The sequence below is a fragment of the Eurosta solidaginis genome, chromosome 4 (assembly GCF_040869045.1).
Source record: "Eurosta solidaginis isolate ZX-2024a chromosome 4, ASM4086904v1, whole genome shotgun sequence".
Lineage (NCBI taxonomy): Eukaryota > Metazoa > Arthropoda > Insecta > Diptera > Tephritidae > Eurosta > Eurosta solidaginis.
Window position 1 is genome coordinate 231,202,722 of NC_090322.1, and position 27,174 is coordinate 231,229,895.

Genomic DNA, 27,174 nt, shown 5'->3' on the forward strand with positions numbered 1-27,174 from the left:
AATCAACAAAAAAGATTCAGCAAATATAAACCACAGCTTGTTAAAAAAATATAGAAATTTATTTGCCACTTGAAAAAAACCTTTTTCTAAAAACTTTGATATTGTTTTTTCCAGGCCACGAAGCCCGCATGGCTCTTTTAACTAACATTAATCGCACTCTAATGCTTGGTTTTCACTAGGTCAAATTTGACCACAAATTTGGCAATATCTAAGAAAATGGTTTGTCATAAAACTTCAAACGCATTTGTTCTCCATTTTGACTACAAAGTGATAAGAAAATTGACCAATAAGTGAAACCGGATATTGCCAAACAATATGGCAAATTCTACATTAAAATTTAATTTCCTAAGTGCTAAAAATATATTTTCGTTGGCGGCACATCAATAAATATTGTCAAAGCGTGCTAAACTCCGGGAAATAAAAATATAGGTTGTGAAATAAATGAACACAAAGCGTTAGCATAGGTTTTGACCACGCACTGCTTTGCCGACATCGAGTCAGTATTGTAACATAAGGGAGACCCTTTTGACTCAAACTTGGCATAAGGAATCGAGATAGATATAGACTTCCATATATCAAAATTATCAGCATCGAAGAGAGTTTTTGATTTCCCCACATTCGTCCGAAATTTATTATACTGGCTTATCTGGGCCCAGAATAGATAACTTCGAAAATGGGCGAAATCATAACCACGCTCGCTTTTTCGATATCGAAAAATAGAAAAAATGCGATTATTCAGTAACAAAGACCGATAAATTGGCATAAATTGAAAAAAGTTGCTTAAAGTCTTAACCATCACATAATTTGCAATTTATTTATGACACGTAACTACGTTACCATTATATGTTGCTTACTGCGGGGTACGAAAATTTAAACAAGTAAGGGAGGCTAAGTTTGAGTGTAACCGAACATTACATACTCAGCTGCCAAATTACAGCTTGAAAAACTTTACCTTCTTTTGAAAGTGGGCGGTGCCACGCCCATTGCTAACTTTTTTACTAGCTTACTGCGTCATAAGGTCACCCCAACCAAGTTTCATCGCTTTATCCGTCTTTGGTAATGAATTATCGTACTTTTTCGGTTTTTCGAAATTCTCGATACCGAAAAAGTGGTCGTGGTTATAGACCGATTTCGTTCATTTTAAATAGCGATCTGAGATGAGTTCCCAGGAACTAACATACCAAATTTCATTAAGATACCTAAAAATTTATTCAAGTTATCGTGTTTGCGGGCAGACGGACGGACATGGCTAAATGAATTTCTTTTTTCGCCCAGATTATTTTAATATATAGAAGTCTATATCTATCTCGATTAGTTTATGCCGTTACGGGGTACCGTTATGCGAACAAAATTAATATATTCTGTGAGTTTTGCTCAGCTGTCTTCTCTAATTAAGCTCTACATAAAACTTTCAACACCAAAGTGGAACAAATAGTGACAAATTTTAACGAGTCTTGGTTAGGACATTGTATCATATTGTGAAGAATATTAGCAACACTAAGAGATACTATCATCTCTAAGCCGATACTAAGCAACCACTTACTTACTTACTTACTTAATTGGCGCTTAACCGTCTAAACGGTTATGGCCGTCCAACAAGGCGCGCCAGTCGCTCCTTCGCTCCGCCAACCGGCGCCAATTGGTCACACCAAGGGAGTTTAAATCGTTTTCCACCTGGTCCTTCCAACGGAGTGGGGGCCGCCCTCTACCTCTGCTTCCATAGGCGGGTTCCGATAGAAACACTTTCTTGGCCGGAGCATCATCTTTCATTCGCATAACATGGCCTAGCCAGCGCAGCCGCTGCGTTTTAATTCGCTGGACTATGTTGATGTCTGCGTATAGCTCGTACAGCTCATCATTAAATCTTCTTCGGTACTCGCCATCGCCAACGCGTAGAGGTCCATAAATCTTTCGAAGAACTTTTCTCTCGAACACTCCCAAAGCCGCTTCATCTGCTGTTGTCATGGTCCATGCTTCTGCCCCATATAGCAGGACGGGTACGATAAGTGACTTGTAGAGTATGATTTTCGTTCGCAGAGAGAGGACTTTACTTTTCAATTGCCTACCTAGTCCAAAGTAGCATTTATTGGCAAGATTGATTCTTCGCAACCACTTGTATGCACATAAACAAATCATTCATTTTGTCTACACATATGTACATGCAAGCAACGGAGAGATACGCACAAACACATGCATATATTTGAGATACTCGCAAAAGTATGCAATTATCATTACTCATATATATACGCGCAAGTGGCAATGCGAGAGGCTATAAAACTGCATCTGTAGTTTATAGCTGGTAACTAAGTAGTAAATTCTAGAAGAAGAAACGCCAAGAAGTATGCGAATGAGACAGCAGAGAGTATAAAAGGAGCGAAAGCTGAATAGGCAGTAATCAGTTTGATTTATGCAAGCTATTGGTTGTGAAGTCAAGTGTTATTGTAGTCTAATAAAGACCATTTTTGCATTATTGAATATTGTAGTTTTTTATCCAACAGTTTAGCGATACGAACGTTGGCAGAAGATTTGGAATAAGCGGAATTTCAAACAGTTCTTTCCAATTGATGTCAGAAGGGGAATTGTTGAGTAAATTCCGATGACTTCAAATAGTGGAGTGAATTGAAGATTCAGCAACTGAAGAAGGAGTTGCAGAGCCGTGGACTGAATACAACCGGCAATAAACTCGAACTTCAGGCACGATTACGAGAGGCAATGGAATTAGAAGGAATTAACGTGGAAGAGTATGTCTTTCATCTTGATGGCGAAGAGACAACAAAAATTGAAGAGAAAAAGGAAACATCGCAGACAGTTACGAGCACAGACTTGAACATGATTTTGGTTGCAATACCTTCTCAAGAATCGACAGTGTCATCTCAACTGGCAGAACAGAAGTCATATATGGAATCGAAGGAGACACGCATAACGTCAAAGATTGAATCACAAGAAACTCGTATTTTACAAATGTCGACACAGATTACATCCAAGATTGAAACTCAACTGGAAGAACAAAAGACATGTATGGCATTCCAACTGAAATTGCAGGAGACACGCATAACATCCAAGATGGAAGAACAAGAGGAGCGCTTATCATTGCAGGTGACACAAATGTCTTCGCTTTTAGAAGCACAGGAAGCAAGGGTAACTTCAAAGCTGGAAGCGCAGGATGCAAGAATCGCTAAATTTCAGGCAGAAGTCGATGAATTATAAGGTCGCATGGAGCAGTTGCAACTAAATCGCCCAGCAGTTTTAGCGAGTAATCCAAAGGTAAAAACATCATGCTTTGACGATTCTGTTCCTTTCCAGCTTCAGTTTGAGAAGACCGCAACAGTGAACAGCTGGAATGCTGAAGATAAATTGCTGCACTGTTCGTGGCATTGAAAGGACCAGCTGCTGAGATCTTACAGACTATCTCAGAGTACGAACGTAAGAGTTATGAAGTATTGATGGCTGTTGTTGGACGGCGATATGGAATCGAGCATAGGAGACAGATATAACAAATGGAGTTACTGAACCGCTTCCAGAGACCTGGTGAAACATTGCAAGAGTTTGCGTCGGATGTTGAAAGGCTGGCACATTTAGCGAATGCGGACACACACGTGAACTACACCGAAAGGGTAAAAGTCCAGAGCTTTATTAATGGAATACGGGATATTGAAACGAAGCGAGCGACACTCGCAAACCCAAAACCTACATTCACAAAACGGTATCACATGCTCTGATTCGGAAACAGCACCGCTTCTGTGTAAGCCAGCTTTCAAAGCGCGCCGTATGGAAGTAGAAAGGCCAGATTGGGTATACACAATTTTGGAAGCACTGAGGGGATCACAACAGAAAAATGCTGGAGTTATGAAGTGTTTCAAGTGAGGTAACCCGGATCACATTTCACGTCATTGCAGCACCGGTCCTGGTAATTCCAACTTGGCTGGTCGTAAACGTAAAGCTGGAGGAGATAAGCAAGAGGGAGTCAGATGTAAATATCGAAAACTTGCCCCAGCCATTGAATGTCCTGTGATATATATCTCGCAAATTGGAAGAAACTCGAGCAGTCTTACCGTCAGAGGAAATGTGGATGGCAAATAACGTGTACTGACTGTAGATACGGGCGCATCTCATTCCTTGATCCGACCTGATTTTGTCAACAGGAGAGTAAAACTATTACCTGGAGCAAGATTGCGTACGGTCACTGGCGAGTACAACCAAGTACAGGGAGAAATGTTATGTGAGGTCTCAATTGGAAAGGTCACGGTTCTACACAAATTCGTTATGGCGGAGATCGTTGATGAAGTCATATTGGGAGTCGACTTCTTGGTTGACCATGACATCAAGATCGATATACAGAGTAGGATTATGCGCTATAAGAACAAGGATGTGCCACTTAACTTCAGTTTGGAGAAAGGGTTCAGCAGAGTGCTGGTGGACGCAATTGGACAAAGACCATCAAGGTCAAAGGCAGCGAAATCAATAGTACCTGCGAGAGAAACAAAGGCATTGACAAAACCAAATGGACGCACAAAAATGAAGGAAAGAATTTCCCAGAAAGAATGCAGTCACTTGTATGCACATAAACAAATAAATCATTATGTCTACACATATGTGCATACAAACAGCGGAGAGATACACACAAACACATGCATATATCTGAGATACTCACAAAAGTATGCAATCATAATTACTCACATATACACGCGCATATGGCTATGCATGAGGCTATAAACCTGCATCTGTAGTTTATAGCTAGTAAGTTTATAGCTGGTATCTAAGTAGTAAATTCTAGAAGAAGAAACGCCTAGAAGTATGCGAATAAGACAGCATAGAACACAAAAGGAGCGAAAGCTGAGTAGGCAGTAATCAGTTTGATTTAAGCACGCTATTGTTTGTGAAGTCAAGTCTTAGTGTAGTATAATAAAGACCATTTTTACATTATTGAATATTGGAGTTATTTATTCAACAGTTTAGCGATACGAACGTTAGCAGAAGATTTGGAATAAGCGGAATTTCACAAAATTCGTAACAATATCATTTAAAATTACTCTTTAAATGTGTACTTGATAAATATATGTACGAGAGATCACGCTGGATACATAATGTTCGGTTTCGCCCGTGCTTAGACTTGTTTCTGATTACTTTCTTAATTCATTCATGCAAAAAAAAATAAATTATTAATAAAAAAAAAAATAAAAAAGCAAAGAAATTAATGATTGTTAATGTTAATGGAAATTTTACAGGTCTTGTTCAAACAAAGTCGATACTAGCTTTTGCCAGTGGGTTTCACCCCATGTTTCTAAAAAGATATGCAAAATAAATAACACAAATTTTAAACTTATTTTAACGTTGTGTATTTGCGAATTTAGGTACTGCTGAAACCATAGAATATACAATATTTTTTGTTATAATATTTGGAGTATAAATAAAAAGATTTTTCGATGAGCCAACTCCGGAGCAGGCTACCTACATACAATTGGTCATGGATCAAACATGAATTGGTTAGATTGACTCCTACCACAGCTAATGACTGTCCTTGAGCTTTATTTATAGACATTGCGAAAGCTAACCTAATAGGAAGTTGGAGGCGTTTAAAATTTAAAGGCATATCTGTAGGTATTAATGGAATACTTGGTATGAAAACTGTGTTGTTTTCGAAATGTCCCGATAAAATCATTGCTTCAATGACATGCGTTAAAAGTTTTGTGATGATAAGCCTTTTCCCATTACATAAGCGCGGAGGATCCAAATTACGAATCACAATTATCATAGACATTCTTTTAAGGATCAGTCGATGAGAAGGAGTTCCTTCCCCCCAAGGAGTTAAGAAACTCAATCGGATAATGCACAGCTTGGGATTCTTCCACGACTGTGTCAGTGGATTGATAAGTTGTATCGAAAAATTCCATTTTCACCAATTCCACGTTTTACTGGAGGTGTTAGGACTTAACGACATATAGCTCCTTATCAATTTTCATTATCCTACTATTACTACATCCAGAGATATGCAGTATGATATATTCCATTTTTATGGGAGGTGCCAGGCCCCTTATCCCTCGCCCCACATTTTCTTGGTTGTGTTAGGGATTGAACTCATATAACTCCTTACTGAACTTCAATGTTCTAGCATGAATACCTTCAGAGTTCTGCAATAAAAAAGATTCCATTTGTATGGAAGGTGCCACGCCCCTTTTATATATTGAAATTATTTTTAGCCTATGACCATCCCTGGAAGGCTTCTAGTGGGTTGTGCAAATTTGCTTGTGATCGATCGATCCGTTTCGGACGCAACTCGATCTATACATACGTACATAATTTGAATTTTATATATAGATTCTGCTCTTCCGTTTATATAGGTTTGTAAACAATTTAATTAATATATTATATATATAACTTATGTTATTATAACCTACCTGAAAAAATAGGCAAAAACACACCCATTGATAGTATTTGTAATGTTTTTTTGTGTAAGAATCTCCATCCGAATTGGCAATACCCGGATAAGGTACGGATATACCCTGCTTCTTATTGAAATATTCGAGCAAGGTATATGTCGAATGTATCCAACAATATGTATTGAGTACATCCTCTGGAATATCTTTTGTATGAACACAATCGATTGGATTACCAACGTATTGTCTTGTGGTTATAATCAAAGAGAAGGACATCAAAATCATCACAGTAATTGAGTAGTGTAAACGGAATACTGGCGAATCGGTTTTAACGTGACTGACCTTTACAAGGTTTTTCAATCCACGAAAAACATCTAACATTTTTCGCTTAACGAAAACGTAACGCGAGCGATATGAAACAGGTAAATTGTGTCTATTTGTTGTGAATTTTTTTTCTTTATCGTATTCGTGATTATGTTAATTATTTTAATGCATGTAACTAGTTTCAACCTCAATTTATTTTGTATGCACTCTATTTTTGTTTTATGTATTTGCATGTATGCAAAAATTTAGTTTAAGTAAAATTTTCAATTGTTTCGTTGGAAAGTCGCGGTTGGATGCAACTTCCGTAAAATTTTTTGCTACGAGTTCTTTCTTTTTCGCGCCGGTCCCATAGTTTTAATGTGACGTATTTGGTATTCATAGGAATTTCGTTATATTTCGCAGATCCCCACTTACATTTTGCTTTATATTTATAGTTTTTTATTTCATTTAGTTCATCTGAATTTAAGGCAGACGCACAATGGCACTTGAAATTTTTATGATTTTTAATAAATGATTCGTGCTTTTTCGTAAGTTTTAAAAAATTTTGCATTTTAATCGTTTAAACTTGTTTTTTGTTTTCATGTATGTATATTAATACACTTATTTTGAAATATCCATATATAAATATAAGTATGACTGTGGCAGTGTAGCACTTCACTTTATTTTATCGTCTTCGAAACGGAAAAGTTTCATTAAATAAGGCACACAAAAATTTACCAATTTGGAACTGCTAAAGATAAAATATGGGGTACTTATGATTTCATATTTTAATACACGAAGTGAGTATGAAAATGAATGACTCTCCTGTAAGTAGAAAACATCTCTGTGTATTGTCATGTATGTCGATTTTGTTGCCTTTATATAACACAGGCCAACACTCAATTTGCTTCTTTGAATTTATCAACTGATTCTAGTTAATTTGGGAGCGCTGAATTCAAATCTGTAATCAGTTTGTCTCTATCAGCTCTAGTTTTCATGATATAGCTTTTTTATACCCTCCACTTTTGACTGTCTGTCAGTTTTTTCAAAATTTTTTTTTTAATCAAATTTTCTTATTTACAGCTATAGTAGTTGCCAAAAAAAAAACATTTTTTCGGAAAAAAATTTTTTACCCAAAATTTTTTTCCAAATTTTTTTTCCTCAAAATTTTTTATTTGCTGTTGTAGTTATTGCCAAAAAAAAATGCCCAAATTTTTTAAGTATTTAAAAAGTAAAACTTTTCCATAGGAATATAAAAAAAATAAAAAGAAGTAAAACTGTTTCATACAGATTTATTAAAATAAAAAAAATTCTCACAAAGCATTAAAAATATAATTTATATATATATAATTCTAGTTACAGAATGTAAAGCTTCCTTTAAAAGACAATCTGGAATGAACAGCCGGATCAGAGTCTCTTTGCAAATTCCAACAGTAGTCTGCCATCATATGTGTATCCCACCTTCCCTGGTTCAGATTCTCCATAATTTTGATATCTTGGTGAAACCTTTCTCCTTGTTCTCCAAATTTTCGGGAAATCAGTCCAAGTGACTGTGCAAATAATGGATTTTAATACTCATGTTGTAGCCAAGGTCTCTGAACTTATCCAGCATATTCTCCACTAATTGAACATAATTTGGAGCTCTATTATTTCCCAAGAATTTTTTTATAACTTGCACGAATGATGCCCACGCATTTTGTTCAGTTTCGGTCATTGACTTATCAAAATCGTTGTCATTCATAAACTGCCTTATTTGGGGACCGCCAAAAACTCCTGCTCTAATCTTATCTCTACTTAGATTAGGCATTTTGCTGCAAATATATGCAAAACATTCCCCATCGCGATTCAGAGCCTTAACAAACTGCTTCATGAGTCCCAATTTGATGTGCAACGGTGGTAGGATGATCTTTTCACGTGGAAATAAAGCTTCATTTACAATATTTTTATCGCCAACAATCATTCATTTTTTCAATTTTTTTTGGCCAAATTTTTTTTCAGGTCATAAGTTAAGTGGAGGGCATAAAAAAGCTATATTATGAAAACTAGAGCTGATAGAGACAAAACTTATTACAGATTTGAATTCAGCGCTCCCAAATTAACTAGAATAAGTTGATAAATTCAAAGAAGCAAAATTTTTTTTTTAATTTTGTCGGGCTGTGTAATTTAAGACAATTCAAGAAGCGACATTTAATCAAAATTTGGAATTTTTAAAACAAAGGAGCTCAAATTATTATTCAAAATATCATCATCTTTCATTACTAATTGGCGTTTAAGCGCCAACGTGATTTTGGCCATTGTGCTTAACAAATCACGCCAGCTATACCAATTTGAAGATAATTAACTTCAGATGGAATGGATAATAGACTGTACCATCAGAGTTTGTATCTGTAGCTACAATTATCTTTTTGAGTACAAGGTAAAAGAATTCGCACGATAGCGGGTAGGTTATGTTATGTTTTTATGTTTGTTTAGGTCAAGCCTTTTTCATCTGACAAAATTTTATTTGGTAATGTTAGGTATGGTGAAAAGGGAGTGCGTGGGAATTTCCCACTTTTTCCTCTTACTCACTTATTAATTTAATTTGCGCTTAACTGTTTACTGGCGCGAATAAGTCACACCGAGGGAATTTAAATCGTTTTTCACCGGGTCCTTCCAATGGAGTGAAAGCTGACCTCTTCTCTGCTTCCATAGGCAGGTTATGATAAATTTATTTTCTGTGTCGGATCCATTATCTTTCAATCGCGCAATATGCCCTAGCCAGCGAAGCCGCTACGTTATTATTCGCTGGACTAGCGCTTACCAACAAAGCATTTTCCCTCTATGATAAACCCAAGAAGAAGTGAAAGATTCACATTTCCAACCTCTGCCAGACTGTCGAAAAACCATGCACCCAGAAATCTGAGTCGTTTTGTTTGCAATTCTGGACATCGGGAGAGAAAGAGATGAATCGAAACCTTTTTCTTCTCAATTTAACGGCTTTTGCGGAGGGAGCTAGTTGGTATGCGCCTCTGTTGGAGCATTGGTGCGATAGCGATATGACCTGTATGTATTTTCATGGCAGATTTGTTTATCGTCAGAAGGAAGCTAGTGGCTTCCCTATCAAAGCATGGACATATGGACCGTGATACCTCGCAATCATCCTGTTCGGTCCACAGGAAGTCCGTTTCCCTTATCTTATATTCCTCAGTTTTTCTAAGGAGGTAAGCTTTTGGTGGTTATTTGGAGCTATCCGCCTCGCTTATGTCGATTTCGGAAATGAGAAACATTGTTGCATTATGAAAACAAGCGAAGCTCGATACCTCCGACCGGTATACCACTTCATCGCGTTGGACTCTAATGCCTAAAAGTAGTTGCACAGACAGCCCAGTTCTAAATAGTGTTTCGTAGAAAGAAGATAAGGAATAACTTTCCGAGAAAGGTTATTTAGAATGGGCTAGGTGTATTCAATTTCAAAAACCAATTAAATCGAATGTAACAAAAAAGTAACAAGCAGCAAGAATAGAGAAATAATAGGAGATGGTTCACGGTCAAAGATCTATGAAAACAAGTAAAACTGTTCAAAAAATTCAGCTTCTAGCCAATAATCGAGCAAGGCAAAATTATAGAAAAACATTGAACAATGCCTCAAACAAACACGTCAACCTGCGAGTTGAACCAGAGCTACATACGTAGGCCAAAATATAACTGGATTCTCGAATGGGTGGCCCACCAAAATTAGGCGTTTAAATCGTTCGCCCACTCCTCCGATCGTTTACAGGCTGACCTTACTGAAGCAGCGCATGCACTCATGCTAAACGGACCCCACGTCGGTCGATCGATGGCACTCCAAACACTGATATCGCGACGAATAAATGAATGTACGAGACTCTTGCAATTACAAGTGGTGCTCTCGCCTATTAAGTGTATGCTTTCTAATTTATACTTGACTTTTCTCATTTCCATATGACGCTTTTGAATATTCATTTGTAGCTTTCTGATTTACAATTGACTACTCTCATTTTCAAATAACGCTTTCGCATTTACAATTGACTTTTCTAATTTTCATACGAAGAGTTCGCATTTTCTTTAGAATCTTTCTAATTTCAATTGCTTAGTCTAACAATTTACAAATCTCATTTCCATATGACGGTTTCTCATTTACAGTTGACTATTCTTATTTTCAAGTGACGCTTACTCATTTACAACTGGAAATTGTGTAAGCATCCGAACTAATTAAGTCGCCGAGGGGCGACCCTGCTTAGAAACAATTTCTTCTAATTAAAAAAACGGGATATTCGGTGTGGTGATTACATCACGGGGGCTGGCTGTGTAAGTCTAGTAAGAACTTTAAAATAAAACCAAAAATTCAATACATCTTAGATTTTTTGAATGGACGACATAATAGCAATCGTTTTCTCCTAGATATTCAGATTGAAATTGTGGATTGATTGGTTGAAATTGTGGATTAACGCCGTTTGCAAATAAAAGGATGAACTTATAAAAAGATCGAGGGGAAAACCTAGCTTAGTTTATTAAGCACGTGGAGTTTCAACAGCAGAACACTTATTTAGTCCTGACAACTCTTTGAGACGTTGAGAGAAAAGTATTATAATCAATTCAACAGTCAAATGCCACTGGCTGGTATCCTGTCCCATTTATGGTTTAATCTTTTCATATTGAAATTGTCTTCGGCAACGGAAGTGTTTACAAAATGGCAGGTGGGTGTAAACAATAAATATCGACGTCAACGGCTCTACTAATCTCTTTGGTGTATCTTTTGATTGTAATTTTACTTTCAGTTTGACGGAGGTTCGCGTGGGACAGCCGAGCCAAGTACGACAGCAGTTTGAATGACGTACAGAGCCATACAGACAAGAGCAGAGCAGACGAAGCCATGGCCCAATTCACCACATTTAAGTAGTCCTAACAAGTGATAGAACGATACGAGTACTGAGTATCGATGCTTTTCCAAAAAATACTTGAGTATTTCGTACTCAATGCTTTTTTCCAAGTACTGAGTAAAGTATCAATGCTTTACCTCAATACTTTTCCTCGATACTTTACCAAGTGCCGATGGTCTACATGTTTAAGATCAACAAAGTTCAGTCCATTAACACCACAACTTGAGCATAAATTTAGATCGTGGACGATGCGGTAAAAGCTCTCCATTTAACTTAAATCGACTTTTTGATAATAGTGGAATGGGAGACGATTTCTGCATATGGTGCAAAAGAAAAGTATGATTCACTAACTGCATTATGAAAAGCTGCTACCTCCATAAAATTTCAATACATTTTAAGTTGTTATGCAATATAACTTTTACAGCAACGTCGACGATACATTGGTATTGAAAGTGATCGAAGCCAGACTATATCTACGCCTACTTTCAAAAATGCTTCAACAAATACTGATAAAGTGGTGAAACTTGAAGAGTGTAAAAAAGTAACGATACGCAATATAAAATTCGTAGATTTTAGGCCGAGCTTCTCTTTCAATTTGCGTCAGGCTCCTTTTAATTGTTTCTACAAATTAGTGGTACGGGACCTACATGTTTTACACTGACTCCGAAGCAGATGAGTTTTCGCTCAAAAACTCTTTTCAAACTGAAAAAACTTGTTTATACATTTTTGGTGTTGCTTTGTCTGGGGCTTGAACCCAGAATCTTCACAATGGTAGGAGGAGCACGCTACCACCCCACCACGGCGCCGCCAATATAAATTTATTAAAACGGCACGTTACTGCAAGACTTGTAAGGGTCCTCTTTTTCCTCTACTTCCTAATTTCAAAAGGTGGACTGCAAATTATCTGTCTGGTATGCACACATCGGTGTAATTAGGGAACGTAACATCTAAACCCAGAAAAATTAAACAAGGTCCTGTTCTATACCCGCTTTTGTTTAACTTCAATATATCGCAGCTCTCTTCACCACCAGAAGGAGTTGCAATTGTTTCCTACGTCGATGACTTCACGATAATGGCTACAGCTCCCGGCCCACCCATCAATGAGTCATGTAATAAAATAAACAACTATGTACCTTATTTCTCCCGCTGTTTCTACTCGCGAAACCTGACATTTTTACCGACCAAATCATAAGCGGTCTTATTTACAACATACACAAAACAAATGTCATCTGACGTTCGATCAGGATCTACATTTTGGCGAGCATGCATCAGAAATTGTATCTAGAATCCAAAATTGTCAAATGTCTTGCCGGCAGCACTTGGAATAAAGATAAAGAGACGCTCAATACCTCTTACAAAATAATTGGCCGCTTGCATGCTAGGCCTCCCCGATATGGGTGCAAAACCTAAAGGTTACTCACTGGAAGAAAATATAGGCCTGTTAAAACACCGGTCTCAGAACCGATAAGGGCTGTCTTCATATGACCCCAGAGTACCACCTATATAGTGAGGCGAGAGTATTCCTCATTAGGGAGAGAAATGTTATGGTGAATAAACAGTTTCTGACACACAGAAACCTGAGCTTCCCATCATCTCATTAAAGAGGCCTAACAGGTTAAACTCTTACCTGTCCAGAATCAACCCGAACATACATAATGTACATATGTCCTGCTTGCAAAATGTCCCCACATTACACTAACCATCTTTTTAATTGCTATGTGGAACCAACGCCTCTAACACCCCTTTCTCTATGGTACACTACTGTTGAAACTGCAGGTTTCCTTGGACTCCCGTTAGATGATATTGATGAAATTTTGGGAGTGGCCGCACCTATTGGATGGAGCGAAGCATTGTTACAACAATAGCCAGTATAGATTTGGTAGTGCAAAAATATACGATTTACCTTCGAGGAGATTTAGACCCAGCCTCTCTTCCAACTTGAGTCGTGCTACATATTTTATGGTGACTCCGAACGACATCTGCAAGGGAGATGAGTTTTTCCTGAGCAGCTTTTCATGGGAGAAATACACTCTGAGTATTTGCTAACACCACTTCCGAGGGACGACCCCTTTTAGGAAAATTTTTTCTAACTGAAAAACTTTTTTTTTAAACACCATAAGTCAATCAAAAATCTTTTAAATAATATTCGTGATGTTTTTCTTTAAACGTATCCTTAAAATATATGTAAGAGCACACAAATAGGTATAAACTATTCGGTTTCGTCCAAACTTATACTTCCTTACTTGTTTTCTATTAAATTCAAACCACTCGATCTGATTTAAAAAAAAAAGTTACTTCACTTTTGGTAAAAATTCCAACGTACTCACTTGGATCGAGTATACTCGATATATTTTACTGAGTATGAGTACTAACATCGATACCTTGATCGGAGTATTTTATATGAGCACCGGTATCGATACTTTTTCTAAAATTCCTATCACTAGCCCAACAAGACGGCTTTACCTTTTAGCTTGAAATTCTTCCAAGATATGATTCTACCTTTAAATCTTTTCATATACTTGCGATCACCTAACGAACAGCTGGTAATATTTCGACTATTCTGCTATCATTTGTTAAATCAAAAACAGAAGCCTTCCATATAAACGAAGAGGCAGCTTGAAAGTTTTCAGCAAAAAGTTCTGATCAGACCCCGTTATTCCTGTTATTGATACTTGGAGGCAAAATTGTCTCTTAAGGCTAGTTTTTTGGAAACTTGGAAATTAAATTTCAGTAGTGAACTGATGCTCGTGGCATCATAGTGAATCGAAATTAAGGCTATACAACTTAACAATATACCAGAGATTTGAAAGTCACTTTGACATTCGCGTTGATCCAAATAAAACATTTTACAAATCTCCACAAAAAGCGGTAAAGTAATCCACAGAGTGGTTTTTGTACCATATCATCAAAAAAAAAAAAAAAACAATCTGCAGTGCACATTTGTTAACTCAAATATTGTTTTATGTTTATGCCTGTCAATTATGGCAACAACTTGCACAAGTGTAATATCGTTCTCAAAAATTAAAATAACTAAAAATTTACTTTGTTCATATAAGGGGGTTAATCGACTCACTAATTGTATTGCGTGAGCATGATTTTGGAATATTATTAAAATATTTGCAGCCAAAAAAATTCGAAAAGAATTTTGCAAGTAGTAAGCATTTGAAATGTATCATTCAAATTTCTACACTATACAAATGTATGAAATCCAAAGCATTTATTGCCTAATCACTTGTATTATAATGTACTATTCACCCAAGTTTTTACATGGTGATATAAAAAGTATGATATCTAACGCAAGGAATGTTATTTTTCATGATCATATCCTCAAAAAGTCCCGGCATTAGTAGCTTCGTCCTGGGCCTCCACATTCTTAGTCCGGACCTGCGTATGCATACCCAAAAGCTTTTAGTCAATTCACCATATGCTGCAAATCGATTTACAAGCATGGAAACTAATCCATGTTTAAACAATCCGCTCTTCGAAGAATTATTTACAATTTAGGCCCGGTTTTTCAGTACAAGTTCAACTCAGTTTGTCAGTTACGCTTAAACTTATTCTGCAGTTTTTCAGTCTACTTTAACTGAAGTTTAAGTTTAACTGAAGTTTAAGCTGATCTTAAGCGGCCGATCTAGTCGGGTTAAGCTCTAGTTAACCTATCATTTATTTGCATTCGTTCGAAATGGCGTCCAATATACCCAACAAGCATTTTGACTTGAGTACCATTAGAGCTCATGTTGATACTAGGCATACTTCCAAAATCTCAAGAGTTGTTTCGAACCAGTGGCTCAACTCGAGAATCATACCGTACTCAGCAAAAGAGGGAATTTTTATAAAGTAAAAAATGCTATTACTAAAGTTGAAAAAATTTAATTAACAACTTGTGGTTCTCTAACTGGTCTCAAATGTAAGATTCCATACTACAGTATTTTCACGAAAATAAAATGAAATTATATAATTTAAAAAATAAATAAATGTGAGGGGCGATAACTTCCGAAGAGATTTTAGGCCTAGCTTCTCTTCCAATTTACGTCCTGCTCCTTTTTTTTTATTTGTCCTACAAATTGGCGGGGCGGGACCTACTTGTTTTATGCCGACTCCGAACGGCGTCTACGAGGCAGATGAGTTTTCACTGAGAGCTTTTCATGGCAGAAATACACTCGGACTGCTTTTCAAACACTGCCGAGGGGCGACCCCGCTTAGAAAAATTTTCTTCTAATTGAAAAACCTTATTTCTAAAATTTTGATGTTGCTTTACCCGGTGTGTGAACGCAGGCATTCGGTGTGGTAGGCGGAGCACGCTACCATCACACCACGGTGAAATTATATAGCTCAAAAAAAAAAAAAAATAAATGTGAGGCGCGATAACTTTCAAAGAGATTTTAGGCCGAACTTCTCTTCCAATTTGCGTCGTGCTCCTTTTAATTTTTCCTAAAAATTGGCGTGGCGGGACCTATTTGTTTTATCCGACTCCGAACGGCATCTGCAAGGCAGGTGAGTTTTCTCTGGTAGATTTTCATGGCAGAAATACACTCAGAGTGCTTACCAAACACTGCCGAGTTGCAATCTCGCTTGGACAAATTTTCTACTAATTGAAAAACCTACGTGAACCCAGGATCTTCGAAGTAAATAATTTATATATGATTTATTTTTGATAAATTGCGCTTCATTACTGCTATCAACCTCGTGCTTATTTCTTACAATAAATAGCTGTTAGTTTTGGTGTTACCACCTTGGAGATTTTTTTCAACTCCATCTCAACTCGAAATGCAATGTAGGATATCAACTGGAGAAATGTGTTGAATATATATTTCAGAACTGTACATTTCTCAAAATCTCTCGAAATTAGGATAATAATTGGAAAATATTAATGACGTTGGAGATCAAATCGAAAATTTTTAATTTAAAAAATGTCTCAAAAGTTGGATAGTGATTGGAGAATGAAGTTGGATATCAACTCGAGAACTATCTGGTTTAGAAATAATTAAATAATGATGTTCGATATCACTTCCGGAACTAGATATATATTTCGCTGTAGATTTTTTTCCATATTAGTTGGGTAAACAAAATCCAGCTGTTGTCGTATCTACAAATTATCTAGCTAATGAAAAAACCAATGTTGCCGCACAAAAAAGCGTACCCCAAGGGCGGCCTTAAACTGAGACTGAAAAACTGCTCAGTGGTTTAACTGGAGCTACAATTTGACTAGAATTTAAGTAAACTTAGTTTAAGCTGAAAACCGGGTCTTAGTCTATAGTTATTTGTTAATCTCACACTATATTATTAGTTGCTGGCCGTTAAGTCTTGGCAGTCAACAACAATAAAATACTAAGCTCTTCGTGGGATATGCGATACAACAGTTTGAATGTAAGCATATTTTACGAACTGTGTGTATTGAAGTCTAAATATTTACAGTTTTTGTTGATTTTTTCTCAAATTTTCAAGGAAAATAAACATACTATTTACATACAAATTAGGTACATTAGCTACGTTCTACGAGCTAGAGATATACGCCGCCGATAAACGCCACCGCCGCCTCCGATTAGGGTCGTTTTTCGCACGCCGCCGCCGAAAGTCAAAAATAACGGCGCTGCGGCGGTGGCGGCGTCCGGAGCGTTACTATATTTTCTACTCGTTTAAGACTGTTTATGCCATTTATTGTTCATGTCGAAAATTGGTCGGATATGGTCGAAAGTGGTATCAACGGATGCGCAAAACTGCCAGTTATAAGATACTAATTTCGAAATTTAACTCGTTATAAATGTTCAAAAGTTATTTAAAAAAACAAGGGTTTTCGATGTCTGCTTAACACGGACTTTTCATCACCCAATTCACCAAGTTATTAAAACAAAACACTAAAAGAAAAGTTATATAATAAATTTTTATGCTCACTTTGCATATTTTTTTCAAAAAATAATAATGAACAATGAGTTCAAATAAAATGACCCAAGGCGTTTCAAATTGTTTTCAAATTGTCCTCGAGTTGTAAAAAAAAACCAAAATACCCAAAAAGGGTGCAGATTTTTTTTAAAAATATTATATTGCGATTGGCTGAAAGAATAATCGAAATCAGTGATGCAAAATCCTTTAGCAGGTTCTAGGGGCATAAACAGTCCATTGAAATGATTCTTACCTCATACTTAAGTTGAGGATATATGTATGTATGAGAAGGGTTTGAAAAATCGCTTGGGCCTACATTCAAACATCTGTTGTTTATTTGCGAAATTATACAATAGCGTCCGAAATTTTAATTTTGATTTTCACACTTCATCCTTCAACACCCAAGACTACCGGTTTGACATTTCCTAAAGTTGGCTGTCCTACCCAAAACTAGTCCTTTGGAGTGAATTACATTGATTATAGCATATCAACCAAGTTTAAATATCAACTACACGTTACGGCTCCATTTACAAATGTGAATACGTAGGCACATATATTTACCAGATGAGGGTTTGTCCTTCGCAAGAACACTCAAAGTGGTAAAGCAAAAGCTTTCCGAAGACAGTCGAACTAATGGCCGTGTGTGCTACTACCCTAACGTAGTGGACATTCGAACTAGTCTGAAAACTGAAGCTACGCGGTTATCCATAATCAGCTGTTATATCATAAGGCCGGAAAACAGCAGTAAACATTTTCAACTTAAAATCGGTCGACTCTCATTCTAAAATATCGTTTTGATTTAAGGAAGACTATTGAAATCAATGTTGTGGACACAAACGTCTGCAAACTTTGGTCTACATTTTAAAAATTTTATCCAGGGTCCCATTACGCAATGCCTTCCACTTAGATTGCTTATGATTTCGAAGGCGGCATCCTTTGCCGAATAGTCACTCCCTAACGTTTCATGGCGTTTCTCTGGTGTAGCTCGGTAGCATACCGCGACAAAAGCATCCGTTGGAAAGTCTTCGGGGCTACACCTAGAGCTTCTAGGAAAGTGAAGTCGACGAAGGTATGAGTTCGAAGTCGCAGTCCTATAGCTTCTGTACTGGCATATGTTGTGAGGTTTAGGAGGAGTGGTAGCGACTCGTTGTAGGGATTGCTACTGTTCGCAGATTGGGAATTGTAGCTCTTAAAAACAGCCGAAAACACTGGAAATGCCCTGTGCTACGAGAGTCATGAGTATTAATAGACCATTAATAGCAACCGTAAGTCGCCTTTGTGCGTGACCGGCAAGAAGCCACAAATGATTTAAAGAAATTGTGTTCGCGACGATTATTAGGAGTTAACCCTAGGTGAAACTATGCTTTGCACGAGATATGCAGACAAAAGTGTGGCTATTTTATGTATCTCTTTTTCTTTTCAGCAGACGCAGCAGTACCAATTCCAAAGACAGGGGTTAGGTTCGAAGTCTCTCTGGAGTAAGTGAACGAGGGGCAATCCCTCCACAAGGAGCTACTCCTGAAAATGTTTCAACGATCTGCGAGATCTTGAGGCAAAAACCCCGGATCCTTCCGAAATGGCCAACACGTTGATTTCCTTAAATACATACAAACAAAACCTTTCCTAAATATTATTTTTTTAATAGAAAATTCAAGCTTCTTAAAGTAAGAACACCGGCGTACGCCGGCGCGCCGCCTACGCCGCCGCCGCCGTTAAAGCGATCGGCGTAAACCTCTACTACGAGCTACATTGGCGGAATAAGACGAAATTATTTCACACAAGCTGCTCAGTGAACTCGTTCACGTGCTCGTATAATACTCGTATATACACACAAAAAAATGTTGGTGGCACCAAACCCCGACTTTGTGATGTTGTTCTACATATAAACCAAAATAGTGTGAATTTCATCCCCAAAAGGTGCTATCAAAAATCATTTTTAAAATAGAATTTAAATTATAATACAAAAATTGGACGTTTCTTCGAGCCGGGACTTGAACCAAGGACATTAGATGTGAAATGCGAATCACGCTACCACCACGTAGGCTTTCCGCTGTGTCTTCTTCATCTGATTATCTGACGCCATCACTCAGTGTTGACAGGCGTTAACCATATGACTCAATAGGTGACTTCAGGGGGACAGGGTGCAAAGCAAAGACGTAATTTCAGTCTACACCGAAGTTTCCAAAATGGAGTGCGGTGTAGGAACGGGTGTCTTCTGCGAACATCTTAAGGTCTTACTGCCTGTGTATCTATCCAGTTTCGCGGAACCGTTAGAGGTGCATCGTCCACTTACATCAATCAACACAAACATACATAGCAGATTCAAGGAATAAGCAGTCTTTAACTGGTACTTCTCGGACACCTGCAAGATAGTGAAGCAAACATGGCCGAATTAGGACAGTAAGAGAACAGAACATCTAATAAATAGGTCAAGAAAGGCATTTTTTTATGATCACTGCCACAATTACGGCCAACTGGCCGTTTGGCCTGCATGCCAAAAGAGAGGGGATATCTTTTAACAGCATTTGCAGAAGCTGCGGCAGCAAAGAAACAGACGTGCTGAATGTCCAGCTCTAGCACACGTTAGGGCTCTAACTATGGGCAGATGTATGTATTAGACTGGGTCGATTTATTAACCGATATCGCGCCCTCGATTTTTCGATGGGATTTGGGCTCAGGAAAAAAGTTCCACTACGCATACCCAAAAAAATAATTTTCGAGCCTGCGAAACTGCATCAATTTTTTCGATTTTTCATGTATTTTTTTTTTATTTTCAAGATTCGAAATCATTTTTTATCTATTTTTTTTTCATATCAATTGGCAAATGCAAAATTTGTAAATGCAGCTTTTGAAAAAAAAATTTCTTTTGTGGAGATTTAGAAGAATTTTGGTCGAAAAATCGACTTTTTTCCGCAGGCTCGAAAATTATTTTTTTGGGTATGCGCAGTGGAACTTTTTTTCCTGAGCACAAAAACCTATCAAAAAATCGATGGCGCATTATAGGTTAACTTTCGTCCATACAAATCGACCCAACCCAATATGTATACTGCCAGAACTTCAAGAAGTAACTAAATGCTCTGTAAAAGATATACGTAGGTTCATTCTCCGCTCCAAATGGTTCGTTATCAGAAGGAATTGGTTCCAGAAAAAATTGGCATAAAAATGACGCCCCGTGCAATAATGGCTCGGATTTTTGGTACCCGGGTGGCACATCAACCAACCAACCAACCACCACACCACTGGGGCTTTCTGTTCATATCTGCTGTTACTCAATACAACGAGCAACAGCGTTTACTACTAAATTAGTTTAAACATCACTCCAAAGAGTGCAATACTGCATAATTACACCAAACATTATGCTATTTTGGTGCTAAATTTGAAAGTAGACCAAATTTTATTTTGACATTACTCCGAAAAGTGTCAACAGTGCACTGAATTTTTTTGTGTGTAGCAACTTACCACTACGTGCCTACAGAATTCGCTGAAAGAATTCGTAATTTACTAAAAAACATTAAAAATCTCTGATAGACAAAAACTCGTTCTTTTCATCAGCTGGCAAAAGACCACGGTTGAACCTCAACCTATGTATTTTGGGTGCTTCCATTTTAAACTCATAAAAAAATTATATATTTGCAAAACAAATCAAATCAAATGTTTCATTGTGTTATATGTCTTATTTGTTTGTCTTTCTGCGGTATTATCATAATGAATAAAACGGTGCTATAAATTTAATGAACTTGGCTGTGCATTGTTGGTTTTTTAAATTTTGCAAAGTGTATGAATTAAAACTTCAAGGTGTTGGTACCTCAAACCTACATATGTATACATTAAGCAACCAGTATAGAGCTTGAAAAAAAAAACAGCGAAAGTTTAACCAAATTATTGCATTATCGGCTGTATTTCTATAATAATATGAGCCATAGTCCAACTGAGCTAAAAATGTTTTCATCGCATACCAGAGTCTTGTTGATTAAGTACATCGCTGGCATAAGGCTTTTTGGCTGACAAGTGTGGAGCATTTCTATAATTTCTTAGCAACAACCTCTGGAAACAGTCGGGAAAGCGAGAAGCATACAACTGTGTTGGGTTCCAGGGCATATGGGAATAGATGGGATTGAGAAAGCGGATGAGCGAGCTAAAAAGTTTGAATTCCTCGAAGCTTGTGCCGCAGATGTCCCAACTAAATTGGCAGAAATTAAGAGAATGATTGACCAACAGGAACGGTATGGACCCAAGTGCATGGCTATAAAGTGTTGAAGATTATATGCAAGTCTTACAACTTTAGACTAACAAAGTTACTCCTATAAATGAAAAACAGCACTGTAAGCTCACTATGGGTATTCTGACTGTGCACTGCTCTCTGGCGTCACTTTTAAACTATGCCAAGTGAGTGATATCAATGTGGGAAGTGCTGTTTGGAGGAGGAAACGAATTGTACTCATGCCCTGCAATCGTCAGGCTAGTACTTTAGCTATTAGGGGAATTAAAAATGCGTAGGTCTTACAAAGTTTCCCGTATTTGCCAAGAGAATGGAGTTATATTATAAAATAGCTCCGAGTTTTAGATGCCCACACGGGCCGATCTATTCAACTTTAAGTTACCTAGCCACGATTTCTGCAATTGCAATGTACTATTTAAGATTTAACGTACAATTTGTTACTAGTCTGAATATATTTTCCAATAATAGTCATAAAGTTTGCGAAGAAAAAATATATATTTCTGATTCTAGCGATTATCCGTCGCTAAAAATGTTGCATACTTTACGTTGTCCTTTGTAAGTTAGGTTATACCATCTTAAGATATCCAAGAGTATCTCGCCCCTCTGTGAATGTGTGTTTACAAAGGAATATTGACTCTATATTAACGGTTCATTACGTAACAAACACATGAACTTCCAAGTATGGACTCTTAAGTACTCCTTTTTTAAGGATATTTTTTAGATGGACTATCTTTCCTGTTAGAAAGTATTAATATAAATTTATGCAGTTGATGAGCGAATCACACGAGTTTGCGCTGAACTCTTTCAATTCTTATACTCTGCACACTGAGTATATCGGTTTAAAATTAAGCTTTGAGCGCACTAAGGCATTGTACAGGATTTTTTAGTATATGGGTCCTTGAAATCCTTCGCATATTGTCACAAAAAAGCTAAGTTAATATAATCTTTTGATTTAACACCGTTACCAAAAGATAAAGACGAAACGCAAGAGTTCCATTTTAAATCGAATATATGAAAGAAACCACATCCATTGACTTGGTAAATGTTTTGTGACAGGATTTACTAATATTCATTCGCAAATAATTTTGGAAGACCCAATTATTAATAGAACTCGGATCTTCCCTCAGACGCTATACGTCAGATTTGCAGAAGATCCTACGAAAAAGTTCTAAATGGTCTGCATAAAAATAATAATTTGAATTTGTTTTAAATGAAGCACAATCATCTATAAAAAGTAAGAACAAAATAGGTCCAATGATGCTTCCATGTAGTACACAAAACACAAAATATAATATATTATCCAGGTAACGACAGAAAGCTTGAATGAAAACCCATGTTTCTTTTATTCGAATAACATGGTGTAGCCAGTGAAGCCACTGTGGTTTAATTTGCTGGACTATGTTGATGTCTGCGCAAAGCTCGTACAGCTCATCGCTAAATTTTCTTCGGTATTCAGCGTCGCGACTGCGTAGAGGTGCTTAAATATTTCGAAGAAGTTTTGTCTCGAACACTCCCAGAGCCGCCTCATCTGATGTTGTCATGGTCCATGCTTTGGCACTGCATAGCAGCAGGGATACTTTAAGTAACTTGCAGAGCATAATTTTAATTTGAAAGAGGACTTTACTTGTCAATTGGATGATGTTAAAAAGAGGTGAAAGCTGCACATGATCGACCGAACAGAAAAAGCATGGAAGCAAGCACAGGACTGCGAATTTGTTTGTACGATATGGGTATCAAATGAAAGGTGTTGATGGGTATTTTTAAATGGAGTGGGCCTTTGTTCTATAGGTGGACGCCTTTTCGAGATATCGCCATAAAGGTTGACCAGAGGTGACTCTATAATGTATTTGTACTATATGTGTATCAAATTAAAGGTATTAGTGAGGGTCTTAAAAGTGAGCGGTGGTAGTTGTATATGTGAAGGCGTTTTCGAGATATCGACCGAAATGTGGATCAGGGTGACCACGAACATTATCCGTCGGGTATCGCTAATTTATTTATATATGTAAATACCACGAACAGTATTCCAGCCAAGATTCCAAGGGCTTTTGATTTCGCCCTGCAGAACTTTTTCATTTTCTTCTACTTAATATGGTAGGTGTCACACCCATTTTACAAAGTTTTTTTAAGTTATATTTTGCGTCAATAAACCAATCCAATTACCATGTTTCATACCTTTTTTCGTATTTGGTATAGAATTATGGCATTTTTTTCATTTTTCGTAACTTTCGATATCGAAAAAGTGGGCGTGGTCATAGTCGGATTTCGGCCATTTTTTATACCAATATAAAGTAAGTTCAGATAAGTACGTGAACTCAGTTTAGTAAAGATATATCGATTTTTGCTCAAGTTATCGTATTAACGGCCGAGCGGAAGGACAGACGGTCGACTGTGCTTAAAAATTGCGCGTGGCTTCAACCGATTTCGCTCTTTTTCAGAGAAAACAGTTATCGTCCTAGAATCTAAGCTCCTACCAAATTTCACAAGGATTGGTACATTTTTTTTCGACTTATGGCATTAAAAGTATCCTAGACAAATTAAATGAAAAAGGGCGGAGAGACGCCCATTTTGAAATTTTCTTTTATTTTTGTATTTTGTTGCACCATATCATTACTGGAGTTGAATGTTGACATAATTCACTTATATACTGCAAATATATTAAATTTTTTGTTAAAGTTTGCCTTTAAAATTTTTTTTTTTTAAGTGGGCGTGGTCGTTCTCCGATTTTGCTAATTTTTATTAAGCATACATATAGTAATATGAGTAACGTTCCTGCCAAATTTCGATATCTTCAACGACTGCCAAATTACAGCTTGCAAAATTTTTATATTACCTTCTTTTAAAAGTGGGCGGTGCCATGCCCATTGCCCAAAATTTTACTAATGCGCCATAAGTTCAACTCACCTACCAAGTTTCATCGCTTTATCCATCTTTGGTAATGAATTATCGCACTTTTTCTGTTTTTCGAAATTTTCGATAACGTAAAAGTGGGCGTGGTTATAGTCCGTTATCGTTCATTTTAATTAGCGATCTGAGATAAGTGCCCAGGAACCTACGCACCAAACTTCATCAAGATACGTCAAAATTTACTCAAGTTATCGTGTTAACGGGCGAACGGACGGACGGACGGACATGGCTCAATCAAATTTCTTTTCGATATTGATGATTTTGATATATGGAAGTCTATATCTATCTCGATTCCTTTATACCTGTACAACCAACCGTTATCCAATCAATGTTAGTATACTCTGTGAGCTCTGCTCAACTGAGTATAATTACGACAGTCCATCTATATTATTTTTGAAAAAGGACTGTAAGGAGGAAATACCCTTAATTAAATTGGTTTCCTGTTATCCGCTATCAAAACTATCCCCATCAACAACAAATGTAAGTTTAAATTTCACACGAGTTGGATATTGAAACAAGCTTTTTTTGAACGAACATGCATATGTATATCTAAATATCATATGCAATTTTTCCTTATTTTAATAACTGATTTCCTCATTTTTAGGAAATTTTTTGTTTAAGTACAGTTTTTTTTTCAGCATACTAACAGATGATCAATTACGCATACGCTAATTTACTTCAACCTTTAAGAAAATAATCCACGTTTTTATGTTTCTAAATTTTATAAAATTTTTAAAGAGAAGAAAACTAAACAACCGAAGATGCATACATATGCACTTTTGGACTTAAGCATTTCATTTTTCTGCAAAATAGCGAACATTTGTATAAATACCCTCAAGGGTAGTCAATAACTGATGATCAAAATTTCTTGTTCAGAAATAAGATTTTCTATAGTTCAATAATCCGCAGTTTTGGTTTTCATATCTAACATAAAAGCTTCCACTAGCTTTAAGGAGTTTCCACTATGTGTACGCCTTCTTTCTCTGTACTTCAGAAAAATTTCCATAGACTTTTCCACGTGCTCGGAGTTAGCGTAAAAGGGCATAAAATCTTATTTAAAGAAATATGTAGGACTTTGGTCTGTTGCGGAAGCAAAGAAATAGAAACAAAAGAAATAAATCTTAATTGTAAACTTTTACACTAGGTCTAAGCAATCGAAATTGTACCAATAATCGAACTAGTCCACAATTGGTAATATATATATATCTAGTTTGGAAGCATAAACAAATTAATGCAACGCATACAGTTTCAACGGCCTAGGACAACGCCATGTTAAATTTGCTAGTTCAGATAGTGGAAAAGCTAGTCCCCCAGCTGGCTAGGAAGCTTAGAATATGCCCACGCCAGGTATGTCTGTGCTAAGGAGCAACTAAAATACTCAAAAGATTCAAATGGTTGTGTGGCGCAACCCCTTCAAGGGGCTTCCAACGCAATTTATAGCTTCTCCAACCCAATTGTCTACCTCATCTACCCGTGGTGAATCCTGTTTCTTTAGCAGCCAATGCTCTGGTGACCCCAAACTGCGCATAGAAGTAGGGGTGTGAGGCGGGATAGCCTAGAAGATTTAGTGTGGTCATATCGTTCTCGAGAAGGGCACGGGCTTACGCCTTAATGTTGCTTGTTACCAGAACGTAGTGGATCTATATCCGGCAAAGGGACATCAATATCGATAATGCACCAAAAAACTTTCGAGGAGTGCTTTTATCGCTACAACAACAACAAAAACAATAGGGCAAACTAGTAGGAATGTGGAACGTACTGCAAGAGCACCAGTTTTTCGCGGGTACGAACTTCGCTTCATGCAGTCAACCATATGACAAAAAAACACATGATTATCTATGAATATATTCCCGTACGAATTATTAATCTACACATCTGCATCCTCACATACATACATGCCCACACAAATGCATAAATACAAAAATTATATTTATTCACTTTTTCAAAAAATACGCGATTTTACTGCAACAAATTTTATTGAATTGCTTAGTAAAATTCAAGAACAAATTTCATAGTGAGGTGTGAATGAGAAATCTGGATTCACATTAATTCATGACTAATTGTGTTTTCCGCTCACAAACAAAAAAGGAAAAGGAAATAGCAATACAAAAATTAAAATAAAAAAAAAAAAAAAATTATACATAAAAATTTAAGAAAATGAAGTAATGTAAAAATAAAGAAAATTGAAAAAAAAATAAATAAATTTTAAAAAAAGTTTTTGACAACAACCCTAACACAAATATTTTAAGCAACATGTGCTTTGCAATTTTCCTAAAATTTTGTTGTACCAGCTGTAGATATGTATGAATTTCACGCATGTAAGTTCGTTGATTTTGCTTCAGTGAAATTTTTATATACTTGCGGTATTGTTAATTTTAAAATTCCACACACGTAAATTTTTAGTAAACAAAGTTTTTGTGTTTATTTTTAAATAATCATGGTATACAGTGGTGTTGTTTGAAAAAAAATTTGTCCATTACTAGAGCGACGTAAACTGGCACAATCCAAATAATAATCGAAAAACACACTATTTTAAGATTTTTTATTTAGTCGTTTTTTTTTTTAATTAAGAAACTTTTTTTATAAAATAATCTTTTTTAATAATATTTTT

At 36.7% G+C, this 27,174-nt stretch overlaps 1 protein-coding gene across 8 annotated transcripts in view; it reads right to left on the reverse strand.

The window, feature by feature from the left end:
• shakB (shaking B) overlaps window positions 1-27,174 on the reverse strand; it is an 840,660-nt gene that overhangs the window by 81,491 nt on the left and 731,995 nt on the right. For 2 of the 8 annotated variants that reach the window (XM_067785026.1, XM_067785025.1), the window contains exon 2: window positions 6,396-7,369. The exons of 3 other annotated variants lie outside the window; for them this stretch is intronic. In XM_067785026.1, the coding sequence (XP_067641127.1) occupies window positions 6,396-6,755 (360 nt within the window). In that variant the 5' untranslated portion in view covers window positions 6,756-7,369. Of the gene's footprint in view, window positions 1-6,395; window positions 7,429-27,174 lie in introns of all 8 variants that reach the window. 3 more of the 8 variants (XM_067785022.1, XM_067785021.1, XM_067785023.1) reach the window with 2 other exon arrangements.